Raw genomic sequence first — 22,208 nt, 5'->3', positions numbered from 1 at the left:
GTGATTTAAACTTTAAAAATAGAAACAAGTTTATTTTTGATGCAGAATAATAGCATGAGCATAAATACGCATAAGAGAATAATTTCAGAAACATGAAAAAGAATCTTACAGACCCCAAACTTTTTTTTTCTTCACTACTGTACAAATACACAAATATATATATATGTACCTATGAATCACAAAGAACTTTTAAACACATTTTTAAACGATGTGTAACATTAAACTTCAAAAAATTAAAGAATAAATCATAAGGAAAAAATGGCACTGCATCATTCCTTCTCTTTAGTTCTGCAGGCACGAATCCATGTGGACTTGATTACATGCTAAGCGGAAACAAAACCTTTGACGTAATAATAGACATGCAGATGTAAGTTGTCGTATGTTAATATATTTGACTCTCTCACAGCAGATCCAAGGTGTTTGCAGTGAGCTGTTTTTACAGCTTAGTTTCAACAACTAGTCTTATTGAATTAGAGTTTTGGATTCTAAAACTTACAGTATGTGTTTATAGTGAAACTGTTTCATTTTAAAAAACAGCATGGAAAATTAGATGTTTTTTTTTCATTAAATTAACCTTCTAAATAATAGCATGGTGTCTGTACTCTTCAATAATATTGAGAAAACATGATCGCAAACGTAACTATATTAACCTCCCCTTCCTCACAGCAAACTGAAAGCTAGCTCTATCTTCTTTGTTGCTACTCCTCTCTCTCTCTCTCTCTCTCTCTCTCTCTCTCTGCCTTTCTTTTGTTCCAAGTGCCCTACAATAAACATTTTTCACCAGAGACTCGGACGGAACTGCAATCTAAACCCTTTAGGAGCCTTTGCCAAAATGAACACAATGTCAACCTTGACAATGAGTTCAGATCGTTAGGAAAAAAGAGAGAGTGAGAGAGCTGATTGACTTATTGCGGCCCTGATATCTGGCAGCAGTCGTAGGAAACGTGTATTTTTGGATTTCCCCAGCCTTTCACTCGCTTATCCTTCATCATGCTCTTTCTTCATGATGACAGAGAGGGAAAAGATATTGTGATGCAGAGAAAAAGAGATGGGGAGCCTTTATCACACTCACACTGTCCTCTACTTCAGGTGTGTGTGTGTGTGAGGCAGATTTTAAGACAGACGACCTGGAACACGTCCAGCACAAATAACAGACCCAGTCATCATTCTACCAGTGCTGAATAACCCCGCCTCCTCTCTCCTGTTCCATCCACTGGTATCTCAGGCAACTCTCAGCGAGCCTCCTCATTGGCTGGTGTCAGGACGGAGTACACATTACACATTATGTCACAACACACAGTCTATTAAAAGTGATTTACTAACAGAATGGCTACTGAGTGAGTGTGTGTAAAAAGGAAGCTAATTTGAAACTGTAACTACTTTAATGCAAAGTAGTTAAACTAGAGACAAGCTAAAATGTAGTTAGCTACAAGCTACTAAAAATCGAAGGGACTCCCTTAAATATGCATCACCATTCAAAAGATAATTGTATTTTTATTATTTATATATTTATAATTTTTTGATAATTTCTTCTATAGGTTTAGAGTGACAAGAAAGCACCTTCACAAGTTATATTTGAAGATATTATTACTGTGCAAGCTCATTTTATGTTAGTCACACACAGATGAAATCAGTTCACTTTAAATTTCCTGCTGCATTTCATGATGGATCCATTTCAGACACAGATTTGGTCTATTAAGATGAAGTCAGCATTGCACATTCCTGGCCAAAACTACAGGCAGAAAACTCTAAGGCACACAACATACTGCATCTCCATCATCTCTCGGTGAGCACCAGCACCTCCATCATCTCTTATTGCAAAAATGCTGTCGCTAAAAACCCAACACAACAGATTAACATCGACACATAGTCACTAATGTCTGACTTTCATCATTTGACTATCCTGCTAGTTAAAAAAAAAATCAGGTCAGTTGAAAATGTGCTTTTCCAAAGTCATTTATATGTGATTTGGGCTATTTCCACCTGGACCAGTAAGAAACTACCTAAAACTCCATAGAAACTGCATAGCAACATGATAAAAATTCTCAACACCATTTTTAACCAAACATAATGTATAATCAGAAAATATAGATGCAGTCTGACAGTGCTCAATGCACAATTGGGAATCACTGCAGTTCTACTGTAACACAACAATCCCTGGCCTGCGGTCACCCGGTTTCTTTTGAATCCTTTTATCCTGAGTTTCTACAGCGCTGCTGCAGAGCGTGCTTCTTATAAGCATGTGTTTATGTAAAGCTCATCCAGAATCTGCCTCTCTAATCACAACCATCTTTATACCACCACGTAAGCACACACAGTTCCAGACACCATGCAGCATGTACACACCAACACACACTTACAAATGTTTGCAAATGACATGAAAGAAACAAGGGGTTTTGTGTATTTGCTTAATCAGCGGCTCAGGATTAAATGAGCTCTTGGCAACCACAAGATCATTTGAATATGTGAATGACATCAGAAGCGCTCGCCGCAGATGAAGACTTTTGTGGTTGTCTGTGGTAGTCAGTCCCAGACGACCACAGGAGCGAGAAAAGAGAGGTGGGAAACAAGAGCCAAAGAAACTGTTTTCAGGTTTTCTAATCTTCTTTCTAATATAAAACACTGCATTGCCTTTTCATGTGGCAGATGCATAGTTAAGTTTTACAAGGCCATATAAAAGTACAACAATAAAACCAAAACACACAGCACAAACAATATATGATGTATGTGTATGTGTTTCAATACATTTAACAATGGAAAAAAAGCAAGAAACAACAGGTTCGATGAGTCCCAATTCGTCTACTTATACTACGACCTAAAAGTATGTACTTTTTTTGTGAGGAAAAAGTACATACTTTTGAGTGTGTAGCAAAAGAGTATGCACGCTCTGGGACATACTTCGATGACGTCATGCAACGTGAACGACAATGTGGTTGCCTAGTTACGCACACCACAACTGTTAACGTTTCATTCATTCTTTATGTCCATTAAAATTTTATTTACTATTCCCATCTTTTTTTCTCATCGTTTTTTTTCACAATACATTTTACAATGTGTTCTTCTACCAAGTTGAGGAGTGAAGAAGCAGGGCTGCGTCGTCGTAGAACCAAACGCAGGTCGTTTGTGAGGCGGCTGGTTCTGACGTTCATGTGCAAAGTGTGTAACAAAATAAAATACAACTTTAATTAGTTATTAAAACTTTAATAACATTTGAATTATTACACTTAAAAGCTGAGGGCTCATCTCCGTTGCTGCATCCGACTGCCATGTTTACATCACCGCAAAGCCATCACAAAGCTCCTCCCTCCCGCATGCAATGGGTTGTGGGCAATATTAGCACTTAGAGTGTGCATTGATCTGCACTTCAAATTCTAACCGGAAATAGTAGACCATCCGGGTATCTTTGGAATACTCTTTTCAACATACTACGATTTGGGACATACTAATTCTAGTTTCACATACTATTTAGGACGGATAGTATGCGAATTGGGACTCAGGTAGAAAATAAATTAAATGGCAGCGATTTTTTTTATGCCAATGCCCTGCAAAAAAGATGATCCTTTTATGAGGGAGACCTTTTTAAATAAATAAAAAACCTTCTATATTAAAAATTAAGCATGATATTACATATTATTTGTTTTCATGTCTTTCACAAAACGTTGCTTTTTATCTTCAGACAGTTCTTTCTTCCTCCCCTTGTTGCATGAAAACTGTATTAAAAATATTTAACAAACCTGTTTTGAGACTGATACCAGTTATCTAAAAAGATATGAGGAATAAAACAAAGAAACATTTTGCTTTTTGCTTTGCAATTTTACAAAAAAAAAACAAAAAAACACCAACAACACTGCTTTATTCCAGGGACTGAGTTATAGAAATCAACAAAAAGAAAAAAGAAAAATCACTAATTTTCCCATTACTTTTTATTTCTAACTGCTAAAAACTACAACTCAAAATAGAATACAATAAACTGCATACATAAAAAATTGTGTCAATATTGTTTACTTAGTTTAATATTGCAAGTTAATATGCTTTTTTTTCCTCAAAAAAAAAAAAAAAAATACATAAATTTCTGCGGCCTCTGGTACCCTACTGTTGCTCCTTGGGATTCCCTAGACCCCAGTTTGGAAATCTATTATGTAGTAATTTATGTCGTTTATTCACCGGAAATCATCATAAAACTCTATGAATTAAGATACACACTTTTTCTTCAATATCCCTAGAAAAAGTTAAAGCTTAACTCAGGTAACTGCTTAAAATTGCAAGTTCAGCGTGAAGAAAAATAGAATGTTTCCTCAATAAATATGTGTATTCCTCATTTGTTTCTTTCCATTTCCAGACCTTCACTTCCTCCAGTGGGGCTCTGTGCGACGCAGCACTTCCTGTTTGAGTTTATGTGGTGGGTTGTAAAGCGAAGGGCCTGTTAAACCTGAAATTTCTTGGTTTATACAGAGCACAGCTTTTACACTCATTTCAGCAGGTCAGGTACAGTAGGTTATGTCATCCCGCAGACTGTCTTGGGAAGGAATGGACAGCACAGAGCACAGAAAGGAAAAGAAGGGAATTGTTGCAATAATATACAATATACAGGACAGGCAGCACAAATTTAGAATTACAAACAGCTTACACATCTAAACTTAACAAAGTTTACAGTAATGCAGATGGAAGATGTGTGGGGTAAAAGATATAATATAAGCTGCTGATGGGCAATTTGCAATGCTCATTAAGAATTTGTTCATATTGTTTGTTGAAAGTGTGCACTCTTATGTGAAAAGTGTTGAATAAGTAAAATGTACATGCGTTCAAAGTGTGTGTTCAGAATGTTCGTTCAGAATGTTAGTTGATATTCACAAAGTACAAATGTACACAGACACAACAGCTGCACAATGCACTTCCTGACACCTTGTATCTCCTACACACGCTCACACACTCCTCACTTCAGGGGCATAAACACAAAGCTGACTGGCTAACACAGAGACAGGCAGGGGGCTCTGCCTGAGATTTTGGCCCTTTCCCAAGTCATTAAGGACAACTTAAATCATTCCAGAATGAAATGCTCTTAAAAAAAGAGCCAAAAACGCTCCCAGCTGACTTCCTCCATAGTGAGTGTGTGAACTAACTGAAGTTTGAAGTGTAAGAGCTTAGCGTGGAACCCCCCGATAAGCCGAGCTGAGCTGTGAAAACACAGATTACATTTCTGTGGCTTTAAAGCGGCCATCACATGCCTGCAAGCTGAGCGGGTAATTAGTGCATCAAAAGCGCACAGCCTTAATTTGAATGAGTTTAATACAGGGACCTTCACACTTCTGAGACAAGCGTGCTAATACAACACGTCCTCCCACACGACAAACACACAAGCTGTTCACTTCCTCTCAATCATTTGACACACACAGACACACACAGACACACATACACACACATACACACACACACACAGTTGGGTAGGGTGACGAGTTAATGTGTATGAATATAAACATCTCAGAATTAATCCTCATCATTTGTTAAGTAAAACACTAAAGGTCTGTGGAGAAATCTTCTTCTAAAAACACTAAGGCAACGAGATGATGATTTAACAAGTGTTAGGTCATTATGCTTATCAACAAAATATTCTGTGGAGCTTTGTTGAAATAATAAACTGGGCTGAAAGCAGATATGACAGAACAATATTTTGACATAAAGCCTTCATAGACAGTATTTCATTTCCCCCCGCATGATACATGATGTAATTTGTTCAGTGCATTTAATTTTGGGGTTTTTAAATCAAAGAAATTGTGCAGGGTTGGCGTCGGGGTTATTTCTGTTGCTTCCAATGAATACAGATTAACAGAAGATATCCATTAAGGGTGCATTAAATTGATCAAAGGAAAATATATTTTTAATGTTACAAAATATATTTATTTCAAATAAATAAAAACGGACCTTTCCATTCATCGAAGAAAAAAAGATGTACAACAGTTTTTAGAATTGAGCACCAAATCTGCATATTACAATGATACAGATATTTTAAATTGCAATAATATTTTAAAATATCACTGTTTTCCGTGTTGATCAAATAAATGCAGCCTAGGTGAGCGTAGGGGACTTCTTTCAAAAACACTAGTGTGAAACGCTATGAATGGTAGTTTGAACAAAGTTTTCAACATGTTCTACAACAATGACTTAAGAGAAGATTTGAAGTGGTCTTCACTAACAGAGCTTCAAAAATCTGTGTGTACAGTATGTGTGTGTGAAAGTGAACAAGGGTGGGACGCTGATTTTCATGAAATGCACTTCAGATAAAAAACCTTGACATTTACTTCAAATATGTTTTTGTGTCTTATCGGTGATGTAATGTTTTTACTAGTTCAGACGACGCCGATGAGAGAGGGAGAACTAATGAGAAAAGAACAAGAGATTGCAAGTGTGAGAGCAAAAAAGTGTTTGGGCCAAAAATGGACAAAAGCAAAAGATATCTTAATCCACAACTCAACTCTTTCAATTAATGTCCCACAGGAAAAGAAACAGACCAGTATACTTAAACATGAATAAATAATAATATTCTGATAGATGTGTTTCTCATGACAAAAAAAAAAAAAAGTTGTATTCCTGATGTTTCATGTACCATTGATATATAATATTATATCTAGGAACTGCTATCTGCAGATAGTAGTTTTTGTTGCACTAAGGAGTAGTTCTGTTTGGCTTACTTGAATAATGCTGCTTTAAAGTGAAGGTGATGTTTAAAAGATATTGTCTGACCGAAGCAGCCATATTTCTCTTTCCTCATTCCACACACCCCACATGCGATTACACTTTACATTTTAAACTACAACCCATACTGTGTGCATGAAAACAACCTGGGGCCAGAGTAGACACAAACAGAGACAGTCAGAGAGAGACAGACAGTGTTATAAAACAAGATAATGTGGGGGTTGTCTGGACGGTACATCTATATATGAGAGAATAAAGCTTATTCTCCACGGTCTGATATACCAGACACGAATAAATGTGTGTGCATTGCATGCCCATTGTAAACTGTGGTGTTGGTGAGACAGAATGGAGCTGTCAGATTAGCTGTGGGCGGGCCTGGGCACATTTACAACTTGGCTGCCCAATCAGAAATAAAAAACTAAAATAAAATACTACTCTGTATAGTTAAACATGGGTACTACTTTATGTGGTGTATTATATCTATAACACCTAGTAACGTCAGAGGACTCAAGGCTGCGTTTCCCGAAACCTTCTTATTTAGGCTAAACCCTTTTTACATTTTTTACTGAAATGCTGGAAAGTATTTACAAGAACAATATTTAATCGAAGCATCACCACAGCAAACAAAAAATGGGAACGAGAAGAAAGCACGTAAAAAATTGAAAAGGTTATTGTGGCAGCAATATATGATACAATTTTTAAATTGACAGGACAGGAAGTAGTAAGTGCAGTTAGCATACTGCTACCACTTGACATTTTAGCACACACACACACACACACACACACACACACAAACAACCACATGACAAACACAGTACAGCATTAAGATCCCTCAAAGCAATTTACAGGGCACATTAAAAGCCTAGCCTGTCTATAAAAGTAAACTATAGTTCAGTCTAATGAAGACTTGCCACCCTGGCAACATTAAACTTGACACATTAAACCATTTAGCTGTGCTTAAAAGTGTCCGAACACAACTTAAAAACTTCTAGTGGGTCAGTGGGTATAGCTGGTTCAAACAACCGCTTAAAATGCCCAACTTTGGCCAGATCACACAAGACCTGCTTCATTTGGGAGAGGACAGAAGACTCTCATGGCTGCTGGCTGGTCCTAACAGTTACTCCCAGCAGGACTCACAATGAGGCTCTGGCTGACACTCAGAAAATGCAGCCAAACACACACACACATGCAGTCACAGAGCAAAGCAGCCAGAAACAGCACGCAAACACAGCTGAGACACGCGCTCACATAAATCACACGCTCACTCACACACACTTTTGCTTTCGCCATCTCACAATAGCCATCCATCCTGTTTCTCTTCTTTTGTCTTCTCCACTGTTTACTCTCCTGACAGTGGGACATGATTTACAACCAGAGACAGTGGATCGAACTAGAAGTCAAAGTCAGATGTGAACTATGGCCAGGGCAGGACATTAGTTGTGCGGTGGTCTCCTTGTGTGAGCCTGTATTAACATTAAAGGGCTCATATGATGCTGCTAAAACATTATTTGGTGTAATGAAATGTGTTTATGCGGTTTAAGGTTAAAAAAACACATTATTTTCCACATACTGTACATTATTGTTTCTCCTCTATGCCCCGCCTTCTGAAACGGGTCAATTTTTACAAGGCTCATCCATCTGAAAAGCAAGGTGTGCTCTGATTGGCCAGCTATCCAGTGCGTTGTGATTGGTCAAATACCTCAAACGTGTAATGGAAATGTTTCACCCTTCAACATATTGTGTTGCCCTGTCCAGCCAGAGCGACAAGACATAAACATAAAACCCATTATAAATGTGATAAAAACATGATTTCTAGTTGTGTCCTCTTTTGAAAGGCCAAACAAAGTAGTTTCGCTTTCTCAATGAAACAGCATCACACACTGTGGCTTTGAGTTAGCGGAGATCGGAGGCCTAGAGTGAAAACTCATTTCAGTAACTTGACTATAGTTTGACGTTTTTTAATTTACACAAAGTTTTTTCACAGAGAAAGATTTCCCAACGCTGACAAAGAAACAAGCAGGGTTATAGAGATTCCTTCTTCATAACTGTGTTTAGTTCTTTATTGGGATGTAACTAACATGACTATTGAGTCCTACCTTCTTCACACTGAGATCCGCTGTATCCAGGACAACATTTCCACTCCAGAGAGGTGATGGTGCGGTACACAACTTTATAGGATGGCCGGACCACAGTGCGATAGCTGCAACACACATACATCAAATGTAAGACCGTTTTATTACATTTTCACACAAAAAAACACTATAGAGTTATATAGAGTTCAATCAGCAATGAAAATATTGGTGACACCTCTTTTCACAATAAAGCTATTATTGTAGCTTTCTCATTTTATAATATTATTTATTCAGTAAAAAAAAATCATTATTTTATTGTTAAAATATACTACAAAGACTTATGGTTATATTTTAGTCAGTTTCCACAAACATATTACACAACACAAAAGTTTTCAACATTGATCATAATAAGAACTATTTATTGAGCTGAAAACAAGCAAATTAGAAGGATTTCTAAAGGATCATGTGACGGAAAATCAACTTTACAATCACTGGAATAAAACATTTTAAAACATATTAAAATAGAAAAACAGTAATTTTTTTTTTTGTGAAATATTTCACACTATTTTTTACAACTAATTGCTTTACAAAGAAAAAGCAGCCTTGGTGAGCATAAGAGATGACTTTCCAAACATTTAAAAAAATATATACCAAACTCAAACTTTTTAACAGGAGCGGATACTTCAGAATCAGAAAGAGCTTTATTGCCAGGTATGTTTACACATACAAGGAATTTTTTTTCCTTTTTTTTTTTGTGACAGAAGCTTCCACAACACAATCAGATTACAATGACAAGACAGATAGTAAAAATAAGTAAATAGGAAATAATAATATAAAAAAAGATCAAAATAGACAATAGATGGTATTTTTGTGTACAGGTATAAAATGTACAAATGCATGGAAATGTGAATAAGAAGTATGGTGTGTAAAATAAATAAATGTATGAATAGCGTTGAGTATTATATGTTTATATACAAGTTAACTGTTCATGAGATCGATTGCCTGAGGGAAGAAACTATTCTTATGCATGGATGTTTTGGTGCTCATTGCTCTGTAGCGCCAACCAGACATCAACAGTTTAAAGAGGAAGTGGCCTGGATGTGAGGGGTCCAGAATGATTTTGCCGGCTCTTTTACTCACTCTGGATGAGTGCAGTTCTTGAGTGAACTGAGTGGGTAGGGTTGTACCAGTGATTTGCTCAGCAGTCCAGACAATCAGCTGCAATCTTCTAAGGTCTGATTTAGGTTTTATAGCTTAGCTAAACAGTTATAGAAGTGCAGAGGATGGATTCAATGACTGCAGAGTAAAAATGTATCAGCAGCTCCAGTGACAAATTTAATTTACTCAGCTAGTGAAGGAAGTGCAGCCTCTACTGGGACTTTTTGTCAATGGAGACTGTGGATCTCTCACTTCAGGTCCTGAGAGATAGTGGTGGCCAGGAACCTGAATGACTCCACCTTTGCCACAGTGCTGTTCATGATGGTGAGTGGGGGGAGTGCAGGGCTGATCCTCCTGAAGTTCACTATCATATTCACTGTTTTAAGCATGTTCAGCTCCATGTTGTTATAACTGCACCATACAGCTAACTCTTTAACCTCCTGTCTGTAAGCAGACTCGTCACCAACCTGGATGAGGCCTACAAGTGTGGTGTGATCTGTAAACTTCAGGAGCGAGACAGAGGGATCTTTAGAGGTGCAGTCGCTGGTTTATAGGGAAACGAGCAGTGGTGAGAGCACACATCCTTGGGGGGTGTCAGTGCTGATGTTGCGGGTGCTGGATGAGAATTTTCCCAGCCCCAATAGCTGCTACCTGTCTGTCAGGAAGCTGGTTATCCACTGACAGATGGAGGTGGGCACAGAGAGCTGGGTTAATTTGGACAGGAGATAATGGTGGAGCATTTGAAGCAGGAAGGGTGCACAGCTCCAGTGTCCTGTTGAAGATCTGTGTGAAGATAGGGGCCAGCTGGTCAGCACAGGATTTCAAACAGGGTGGTGTAACTCCACCTGAGCCTGGAGATTTTCTTGTCTTTTGTTTCCTGAAGACCAGACTCACATCCCTTTCACAGACCCGAACAGCTGGAAGGGGTAGAGGGGGGTTGCTGAAGATATTAGCAGATCCAAGGAGAGAAGATCAGAATGGGTGTGACGTGACATGGCCTGACATGTGGCCAAGTATGGTGACCCATTCTCGGAATTAGTACTCTACATTTAACCCATCCTAAGTGCACACACACAGCAGTGAACACACACACTGTGAACACACACCCGGAGCAGTGGGCAGCCATTTATATTGCAGCCCCCGGTGTGCAGTTGGGGTTCGGTGCCTTGCTCAAATTCACCTCAGTCGTGGTATTGAAGGTGGAAGAGAGTGCTTTACATTTACTCCCCCCACCTAACAATCCCTGCCAGCTCGCTTCCCATGCTTGCATGTCTTAAAGCACTTGAGTAGTGCCGCTGCTCCGCCAACTGTCCAACAAAACACCATAATAGTCAAAAGCGGGTGAAATATTTGGTGATGTTTACTGCTGAATGTTCACCAATTCGTCCCTGGTAAAACTGATTGCAGTAATATAGCTAAAAACAGGACAAACTAACAAAAACATTAAAGCAACTGTGCTCCAGACCGAGGCAGCCATCAACAGCACCATTTTGTCTCATTTCTTACACACTTGCAGCATATTATACATATTATGCAAAATTTGGGGGGTTTATAAGATCTGTCAAATTAAAATTTTATAAGTGCAACATTAATATGAAACAGAGGTCCCTAAAATGATATAAAACACTTAGTGAGTGTGTGTTGATAATAAACTCACCTTCCTCCATTGCAACCCTGAGGCCACCTGCAGGTCTGATAGACCCTCTGGAGAATAGTGCCATTCTGCACCTGACAGGCCACTGTTTTAGTCACTGTCTGCGGACACCAGTTCCTAACAGAGAGAGAGAAAAAATTGAGAATTAGAGTAGAGCAATCTAACTGACCTCTATCCTGTACTGGATGGTTCTGATGACATAAGAATACTAACACACACAGACACACACACACCATAAAATGATCTAATCCAACTCCCACATACTGTAAAAGTGATCAATGTTTCATGGGACGCCCATCCTTCAACAGTCTAACCATCTTCTTTGAAAACTCTTTATGATGTTTACGCAGGTTAAATGACCCGTATGCCCGGCAGGAGAGCCTTTTCAGCGCTGTTTACTTTGCGGTCTTTCTTTAGCAATACACATCCATCCATCTTTACTCTTTTCGCAGGACTACAAGCAGGGGGAAGATGTCCTGTGCGAGTGAGCGTGTGGGCTCCTCATCTAGATTTAAGACAGCTTTTAGAAACTTGAGCCAAAAACCAGAGCAGAGGCTTCTTTTGTGCTGCTTTTATCAGGGCTTCACTTCACATAGCTGGAAAAGCCCAGAAACATTTTGAGCCACTCAAAAAGGGGGCTTAACATGAGGTCTTTATATAATATTGTATATATAGAGAGAGAGCGAAAGAGAGAGAGAGAGAGAGAGAGCTAGAGAGAGAGGAGAGAGAGAGAGATAGAGAGGAGAGAGAGAGAGAGTGTATAGTGACTTATATTGTGATATATATTGTGAACATTGCCTATGAAAAATCAGTGTGTGTGTTTATTTTTTCTGTTGTGTAACAGCCTACAAAATAATGCAAGGCAGTTTGATTTCACACTCTGACAATTTTTATAATAAATATTACAATTAGAAAAAATATTTAAATACATATAGTAAATATTAAAATATATGAAAATATTATTCTCTGAAACCATTTGTCAGAAAGATAAAAAAAAAATACTGATTTCATCTGATTTTCATACATGGGAATGAGAAAAACTATGTGTAATATCCACAATCCCACACAACATTCAAAGCCTGATTAAAGATCAATACTTTATTTATTTACAAGCGACTTAAAACATTTTTTTTTAAACCAGTATGTGTATTCCCTGGGAATTGAACCAACAATCTTTTGCACTACTAACGTAATGCTCAACCACTGACCCACAATACCTGGCATCCGAGTCTCTACATAATATATAATCATAAAAACCTATTGATTTTTTTCCCCACCCCTGCATATACATACATACATATAAAATCCTGACAGCCCAGCTTTGTAACATAGAAGCTCACTCAAGGGTATACTGTTTCAGTCATGGTGCAAACAAAAAAAATGCAAACAAGAGAAACAAGCCTGGGAGTCAAAAATCATCTGGAATGTTTGCCACGGTAATCATTAAATGTGCCCTACATAATGTGGAACTTTCTAATTGGGAATCCAGTGGCAAATCCAGCCCTGATGAGAAGCAGACAAGAGGCAGGACAGAGGAGAGGAGAGGAGAGGAGAGGAGAGGAGAGGAGAGGAGAGGAGAGGAGAGGAGAGGAGAGGAGAGGAGAGGAGAGGAGAGGAGAGGAGAGGAGAGGAGAGGAGAGGAGAGGAGAGGAGAGGGGGAAGGTAACACAGAGAACCAAAACAAAGCTGCTTGGCCCAAGCCCAGACTCTCGGCACATGCCAGAAGTCACAAAAGAATGGAATGAAAACGTGGGTTTGAAGAGAAACACCAATCAGATCTCTTTCCCCCCGAGCTCCCTCATGATTTTTACACAGAACGACTTGAAACAAAGAGCCATTGATAAGTTCACCTCAAACAGACCTTTGTATGAACCATTATACCTCAAGTTGAGCAAACATAAGTAAAAGAGATGTGGAGCAGAATTCAAAGAGAGTTAATACACGTGGAACATATGGACGTCATTATATCTACTATACTTCAGTGGTTATTATCAATGGCTCAGCTTATGCATTGCTATGATCACACACCTGGAAAATAGGTCAGAGGACTGTTACATGCTCAATAATCAGCATCAATTACTGAAGGTTGTCTGTCTGTGGCATTGTGTGTTGATTGATGATATTATGAAAAGCCATGACGAGTCAGGATTGCAACTTCATCCTTGGAACACAGACTCAGAAAACACTATTTATTAGTAAATAATTAAAATATCTCCTTACTATTTCCCCCGTCACATTAATGGTAAAAACTTTTGCCGGTTCTTTGTTGCAAACATAAGCCTCTTGCATGTATTTGAACGCAGAACTGTTCAGCTGTGCTGACGGAACGCACCATACATGCTGCTGATGCTGCTGCGGGACAATAAACACTGTTGAGTCACTCTTGACAGTCGTGGTAGCAGGGTCTTGTGTTGTTTCCACCAGCTCATCACTAATTGATGGATGTCTAAAATATAAAAGTAAGGAGAAGTCTAAAACAGGGAGACCCGGCCCGCATCTGAATTTTGATGTCAAAATTGGCCCGAAGCCTGGCTCGAGGGGTGCAAAAAAGTCGGGGCCCGTAGTACTTGGGCTTAAATGCAGGGCTCTAGTGTCTGTTGTTGAACCACAGGGAGACTTTCAGAGTTGCAGAGACTGGCCCACAGAACAAGCTCTCAAATATTCCTGAAATTTCCAAAGCCTAAGCATTTTAGGTGGTTTGAGTCGAGGGAATAGAACTGGGGTGACCACAGGCTTATCCGGTCACTACCTGCCCAACTGCTTCGGCCCAGCCAACAAACACACACAGGCTGAACTCACAAACACAGAAGCTAGTCTGGCCACAGCTCATAGATCATGAGGCTATTTCTGTGATCCGCTTGTTACTGAACCTAAAACTACAAATCATACACTTGTCCTTCTCTAGGAAACACAAAAATGCACATTCAAACTCTCCCATAAATACAACTATAAAAAAAATGTTTTTTTTAAATTCACTCCACATAATTTACCCAAGCAGGCCATGTTCCTACATCAATATCCTTTGTTGTCAGCAACCAAAACACACCCTTAAAATCAGAAGGCAAAGATTGGTTGAGAGAAATGCAATGTAAGTCGATTAAATGAAATAGAATGAAAACAGATTTTAAAAAATGCAAATCAATAAAATTCAATTAGATGCTCTTCAAAGCTTGAATACTCCATCCAAAAAAACAAACAAACAAACAAAATAATAGGTGTTTCAAAGAAGAATAAGTCATATGGCATTGTAATGACATGATGAGTAAATGATATCACATTATATTATATTCACAACACACTAAATCATGTAAATACACCTGAGCAAAAACTATCACATATAATTGCTTCCATATTTCGCTGTGATTTCAGTGGCACTGAACCCCATTGCACTGATTCTGTCCATTTAGCATCATTTTAGCCTGCAAATCTGCTACATAAGGTGAACGGACACAGAAATGGGCTGAACTCACTCACAATAGAAGGAGACGTCCGAGCAATGGACAGATAAAGATCTAGAGCGGCACAGCCATCACAACACAGTTCCCACACTACCCCCAATCACAATAGCAGTTTGGTGAACAGGGTGATTTGTTCGAGTCATTCACCCCCCTCTCGTCTCATCTGATCCAGACTTTGTCGGTACTTTGCCCAACTGTAATTTCAATGAGCTCCTCTACTCTAAAATACAAATCTACCTAAAAACCATGCAAAATTACCTGTCCATTTTCAAACAGCATTCAGTGTATGACATTCTCTGAATCTTTGTGAGAACATTCTGGACACAGACCAGCTCCAAACGAACTAATGAGAAGATTTATAAGGAACATATAAAACATAGGCCTTTCACTGGGAAATAAACCTTCACCCGCTCTCTGAAGAGAGAGATAGAGGAGCAGGCTAAACTCTGCTTTGGGTTAAAAGAGGAGGAGCAGTACATACAGACCATTATTCCTGTAATCTAACATCTCTCGTTCACAAAGCATTTATGAGGGCTCATTATGCAACCCACACTCTAATTCTTACTATGATAACAGTTCCACTTGTGGATAACAGTTGTGCCTTGAAAATAGTTCAGTAATGTGAGATATAAAGATTTAGCATTTTTCATAACAAATTATTTGACTTGGCTATATGTGATCCTGGACCACAAAACTAAGTCGCTGGGGTATATTTTTAGCAATAGCCAAAAAAACATTGTATGGGTCAAAATTATAGATTTTTCTTTTATGTGTATATATATATATATATATATATATATACACACATATATCAAAACTTAATTTTTGATTAGTAATATGCATTACTAAGAATTCATTTGGAAATCTTTAAAGATGATTTCCTGAGTATTTAGATTTTTTTGCACCCTCAAATTCCAGATTTTCAAATAGTTGAATCTCTGCCAAACATTGTCTGATCCTAATAAACTGTACATCAATGGAAAGCATATGATATATATGATATATAAATCTAAATTGTGAAAAATCTACACTTTGTTGTCCAGGGTCACATATGGTTTTGTAAGGTTCACAATGCTTCAACCCCCCCCCCACCCCCCGAAAAAAATATGCTTTTGGGTCAGTGTGAGCATGACAGCTCCGGTATGTTACTGCAACATTTAAAATTCCAATCTACCACAGCAATATAGAGCAATTTTTTATTAATTAATTACAAAAATCTATAAATAAATAAATTAGGCCTGACAAAATTTAGTGCAATTTAAACTAAATAAATAATAAATTAAATTAATTATGACTTGTATTAACAATCAAACTTCTGTTGAATGTAGGCCAGTGACAGGCTGATATTCAAAGAAATAAACAAACAAAATTCCGTCTTAAAGCCACCTTTCTATATAATTAATCCTTTACACAACTACCACATTCTTAGTTTTGTGCCACATTCCAGAGTGGTTGTTAATGAGGCTGTAGGTTTAAACCCTTCAAAAGATGATTCATTAGAAATCACTACTGAGACTCTATACAATCCCTATAAAGAGTATACTGTGAATCGCTTTCAATAAGAGCATCTGGCAAATGATTACTTGCATACTTTTCTTTTCCTCACATACATACATAGGACCAGCAATGTAGGGCCCTATGAAATCCATTTTATTTTTTCCCAAATTCCATTTTATTTTTTTCCGTTTTAATTTTTCTCCACTCCTTTTTCATGGTTAAAATAAGTTGTATTAATCAAAAAGCAAGTCTAATTCATTAAAATCATAAAACTTATATATTTTCACATCAATTTATTAAATGTTTTACAAAACTTACACATTTATGGACTTATTGACACGAATTCATTTCTTTACAGTTGAAGCTAGTTTTACTCAAATCAAACGGTCAAATGCTCATCAAGTGACTCTCAGAACAGTTCTGGAGATGTTCCTCATGTGTTTACGTCTTTTTTTAGTGAGACAGAAGCTGAAATCACCACGAGCGTCACACACGCTTCCGTGTGTGTAATGAATGAAGCCGCGCTTCTGCTCCATTCATTAACACAGACACGCAGAACATGCAGGATTCATATTTAAATAGACTTTTCCAGTTTAATATTTCAGATATTAGTTCATATTGCGATATAATGTAAGTGCAATGACCAACTTTTGATTAATTCATTCAAAATTTGTCAAAAATTCCATGACATTCCGTGTTAAACTGTAAATTTTGTTTTTATGACTGTATTCCGCGATACATCGCAGAAATCATAGGGCCCTAGAAATGTCATAAATCAGTGGTTCCCAACCCTGGTCCTGGAGGCACCCCTGCACTGCACATTTTGTATATCTCCTTTCTCTGACACACAAATTTCAGATCTTGGAGTTTCTACTAATGAGCCGATGACCTGAATCAGGTGTGTTTGATTAAGGATTCATCTCCAGGACAAGGGTTGGGAACAACTGTCATAAATAGCTATGCAAAGCACAGAGATCATAGCAGAGACTGTAAGGGAGAGATAACTCAAATCACAAAGGGATGGCAGGAATCACACAGAGCTGGGCTGAGTGCAACTCAGCACGCTGCAAGCGGCAAACAAGCCAAGGCCATTAAATAAAATCAGCAAAACGCACACATGCATACATTACAATCCAGAGGAAAGATCATGGAACTGTCTCATTTCAGACAAAAGGAAAAGCAGTGCGCTTCATTTAAAGCACGAATGCTAGCTTTCAACACACAATGAATGAGAAGCAAATGTTGACTCCAGAAATATAGCACATACTACAAAGATTATCGACTCTGGAGGCAAATAAATTAAGTTTGAACAAGAAGACAATGGAAAACTTTGGCAGCTGGAGCGAGGGGTGGAAAGAGAGCATTTCATCATCGGGTCAGTAATGAAGCCCTCCTGGGATGCACTGGGGGGTGGGTAAAATAACCCAATTAGGCCGCACTCATGACATCCAATAAAGCAGTGAGGGATGAATAAGATTAATGGGCTGCTGAAAGAAAGCATCAAAAAGTACTAAAAGAGAAAAAAGACAGAAAGAACAACAAAGAAAAGCAGAAATGAGCAGGAAACCCTCTTCTGTCCCTGAGATTTGCTCAAGAATGGTTGCGAGGACAGGTCAAAGGCCATGTTGGGAGACAGTCCTTCTCCAGGGTCGGATTTAAGGACCAGCCTCACAGGATAAACAGCCCTGAAGCGGATGCTATGGATGAGTGAATGCACACAGAGAAACACCCATAGATCATGACTATGATCGGTGCATATTTCCCTAAGTATCTCTATCCTCACAGTGAAACCGATTCCTTGACTGATTGATCTTAGTTTCATGTGATGATGTTGAGTTATATCTGACAAAATGTGAGAGTGCTGCAGCATTTGTTTTGTTTAGAAGATTTAGAACATTATTCACTGACATTTCAATCTTATTTTCATACATTTTCACTTTATATAATTAAATAAAAAGAATATTTTGTATTTCCAAAAACATTTCTTAATAAAAAAAATGTTTTCTTAAGATTATTCTGAAGTCAAAACTTAAGAGGAATCTGTATTCCTGAAAAGAACCATTGCAAATAACCTTGTATTGTTAAGATAACCTCTAACAATACTATAAAGTAATACCACTGAGTATTCATGTCATGATTATGCATGATGTTCCTTTTTTTAATTAGTGTTTTTTGAAAAGGAAATCTTTGAGAACCACCACACAGTCATATAACGCCAAAGCCTGACATTTTCTTCTTAAGAATATATTTTTTTCTAAAAAAAAAAAAAAAAAAAAAAAAAGCTTAAAATCTCATGAATTTTTTTTTAAGAATGACATTTACAAACTTTAGATAATTTATATTAAATTCTTTAACTTCTTTCTTGAGAAAAAAACTAAACTAACAAATATTTCCTCTGCCTTTTTTACAATTTGCAATACACTTACAATGCAGAAGAGAAAAACAAATAAAGTAAACAAAAATATAGGCCCTATTTTATGTGTATAACCCACAGAGCAACACTTAAGCATCAAAGAGCCACTGCTTTCGTGAAGGCAGAATGAGGGTAGAGGTGGAGGTATGCTGGATGAAGTTGACGGGTCAGCAGTTGAAGGTCCCTATGGGGCCCCAAGTCTCACACTCCCACCCTGAGCGCTGCTCTCCGGGACCGTGAAGCCGAGTAGAACAGGAAATAGCTGCTGACTTAACCCCCAACTGCACTCGGCCTCTAATTAGACAGATATTATTAAGGGGCTTTTCTCAGGACATTTACATTTCAGGCATTGTCTTGGCTATGTGCAAAATGGATTAGGTTCAGGTTTAGGATGTGGATGGGGTTAATTATGATTTATGACAAAGATTCATATGCCAGTTCACCCTCTCCCAGTGATGCTTTAGAAAGCAGAATAAACCTTTCCTCTGTGCTCTAGTGAGGGAAACAAAATTATGCAGGCATCTATACAGTACGTCGACATGCAGTTTTAACTGATATACAGTTAGATTCTGTGTAGCTGAACTAAGGTATAAAGTATACACAACATAAAGTGTAATCAAATACTTGGATTAAATACGTTGTGCATCTTTCAAAGCAATAGCACAACGCCAAGGCCAGCTGTTGTCTGATTACCGTGTATAAATGCTGCACAAAGCCAAGCCACAATTACATTTTGTAGGTCTGTCAGTCAGACGTCACAATGTTAGTCAGACACAGCATTTATATATAAACAAGAAAATTCAAAGCATTTAAATCTTCTTGAGTATTTCAAATTGTTTTTAAAACTATAAACAGCTATACAGCACATCTCAGTAATCAGTGCTATCAGTAATCAAAAATGTCTGTGACCTCTCCTTAGCATCATCAGACAGCAGTGCAATAAACTTCCCTCTCACAAGATGCAGACGACGCAGCTGCATGTGTTTAGTAAACACCGTCTGTTTCATCAGTCAGTGATAGGACTGATAGGAGGAGAGGGTGAGAGAGCAAACCATCAGCCCAGAGAGCAGAGACGACTCCACACCTGCATACTTCAGAGACACTCCACCACACATCCCACCCACAACAACTCTAAAAGCCATTTACCCAAACAGAGTAAATATTTACATGACGATATGAGGTTCAGATCAAGGCCATAAGCTGTGGTCACATGTCAGTCAAGGTGATGAGGTGAGGGCTGGACAGAAGGGAAGAGCTTACATGTTGGATGTTTTGTCTAATTCTATTTGTTCATCCCATGTTATGTCTCAAAAAAAAAAAAAACCTAATCAACCACACACATAGCCAGAGCTAGAGGAGGGAAATTAAAAAGATGCTATACTGATTAAAAAAAACTGCTGATTACTTCTGATTTAGCATTTCAAAAAACTTTGCATCAAGACTCCATTAATATGCAAATATTCAAAAGCTTTCTGTCCTTTTGGATGGGTGAGCTGAAGTTTGAATTAGTCCAGACAGTGATACCAATCTATATAAATGCATGTTTTAATGGAAAAAACCATGGACAAAGGTATTGACAGGAGAGTTGGGTGTTCCCCCATCTCAGGAAAGAGGAAACAGACTGTCAGACTCACAACAAGAGGCGCATGAGGTGGAGAACAGCGAGATCAGCATTGCATTTAGGTAGAAGTACAAACTGAGTAGATTAAAACTGATTAATAGTTTAAGAATCAGTCCATCTTAAACTGTTATCTGTGTTTTGAAACATGGTAGCTGGTGTGTGCGTTGGTTAATTGACAAAACACCATGTTTACCCGTTTTATTCTGGCCCAAGATGGTCTACTAACTTGTTACTAATAAGCTACAACTAGGTTTTCACACTGCTGAAAACGTAAACTGGGTTCTCCAACTAGAAATGTGGATAACAAACATTGAAATATAAATTTACTGAACTCAGCTCTTTATTTACGAACACGTGGCCTCTTGTTTAAATATTTAAAAACTTTGTATAAATACGTAGTCTGCTTTCCCTCCCCCCACCACCCCTGAACTGACTGCAAACAATAGATAAAAATTAATTTAAATGTAAATAAATGGCAAATATTACTCGAAACAACGTAAAACAGTTTCACCAGATTTGCTTCTGTCCAACAGGTTACTTATGTCATGTCATATAAACCTTACCTCTTGGACTGATCTTTGTGAAGTGCTGTCCCGGTCTGGTATTTGTAAACCCCGGGTCCCCAGGTCCCCTGAACGCAGGTCAGCCCCAGTATGAGCAGCAGCGTCAACAGGAGGAACGAGCTCCGGTGAACCGCAGACACCGAGCGCCCGTCGCGCGCTCCCATTTCAGACGCGTCAACTACACGGAGAACCTAGTCAGCAAAATACCTCTCCTAATACTGTCCCGCTTATGTTGAAACTGTGACTAGAGAACAGATATACGACTCGAAAGACTAATTTCTGATCTGCCGTTTCTTTTTCGAGCATAAAATTAATAGAAGGCTTGTTTATGAGCACTGTTGTGTCTCAAAATACGACTGTTAAAATTTCAGAAGATTGTCATCGGCAGACCCCGACACAAATAAATCTCCTCACAAAGTTTGCTCGCAAACCGCAAGACAAACGTTTCTCAGCCTCACTGCTCTCCGTCCCTGTACTGTACGCTATATATTTCTTGACTACATCAACACAATGGGCAAGAAAGCTGTTTTATAGTCGCCCTGAGTCCCACAGCCCGTGTAGTTTTTTCACCCTGCCCAGTTCCCTCTCCCTCTGTCCTCTCACACATGCGGCACTCCTCCTTCCCTGCTCTTCCAGTGAAAACTTTTCGAAATTAAATAAACATAAATATGCTGGTCTCTTAAAAAAAAAAAAAACTGAAAAAGAGACAGAAAGGCTAATAAACAAATTCAGCCTCACTTGTCTCCTACAGAGGTTCAGAAGCGATCAAAAGTCAATATGTTCTTCCAAGACAAATGCTATCAATATTGAAAAAATAAATGAGCTGTAAAAATGTATTTACTGTACACATGACAAAGCAAAATTACATTACATTAAGTTGACAGTGTTTCATTTTCTCTCCTCTAATGAAGTAATGGTATATATATATATATATATATATATATATATATATATATATATATATATATATATATATATATATATATACTGTAAACCTTAGAATAAATATTTTTTATTTATACAAACTCCACCTTTTAGTTATCAGTTCAAAACAACTTAAAAAAAAAAGTAGAACAGTTTAA

At 38.1% G+C, this 22,208-nt stretch overlaps 1 protein-coding gene across 4 annotated transcripts in view; it reads right to left on the bottom strand.

The window, feature by feature from the left end:
• The window catches only part of LOC113091347 (EMI domain-containing protein 1-like), a 55,422-nt gene extending 33,708 nt beyond the window's left edge, over nt 1–21,714 (bottom strand). For 3 of the 4 annotated variants that reach the window (XR_003287333.1, XM_026256800.1, XM_026256801.1), the window contains exons 1-3: nt 21,127–21,290; nt 11,578–11,691; nt 8,787–8,890 (exon numbers count right to left, since the gene is read on the bottom strand). Coding sequence is in view for 3 of the 4 variants with exons in the window: in XM_026256800.1 (XP_026112585.1) it covers nt 8,787–8,890; nt 11,578–11,691; nt 21,127–21,290 (382 nt within the window). In the remaining variant the exon portion in view is untranslated. Of the gene's footprint in view, nt 1–8,786; nt 8,891–11,577; nt 11,692–21,126 lie in introns of all 4 variants that reach the window. The other variant, XM_026256799.1, reaches the window with a different exon arrangement.
• Between the last annotated feature and the right edge of the window lie 494 nt (nt 21,715–22,208).

The sequence above is a fragment of the Carassius auratus genome, unplaced genomic scaffold (genome assembly GCF_003368295.1).
Source record: "Carassius auratus strain Wakin unplaced genomic scaffold, ASM336829v1 scaf_tig00214183_4049273_7079891, whole genome shotgun sequence".
Classification (NCBI taxonomy): domain Eukaryota; kingdom Metazoa; phylum Chordata; class Actinopteri; order Cypriniformes; family Cyprinidae; genus Carassius; species Carassius auratus.
Note: the sequence above shows the minus strand (reverse complement) of the source record. Positions and strands in the feature narration are given on the sequence as shown.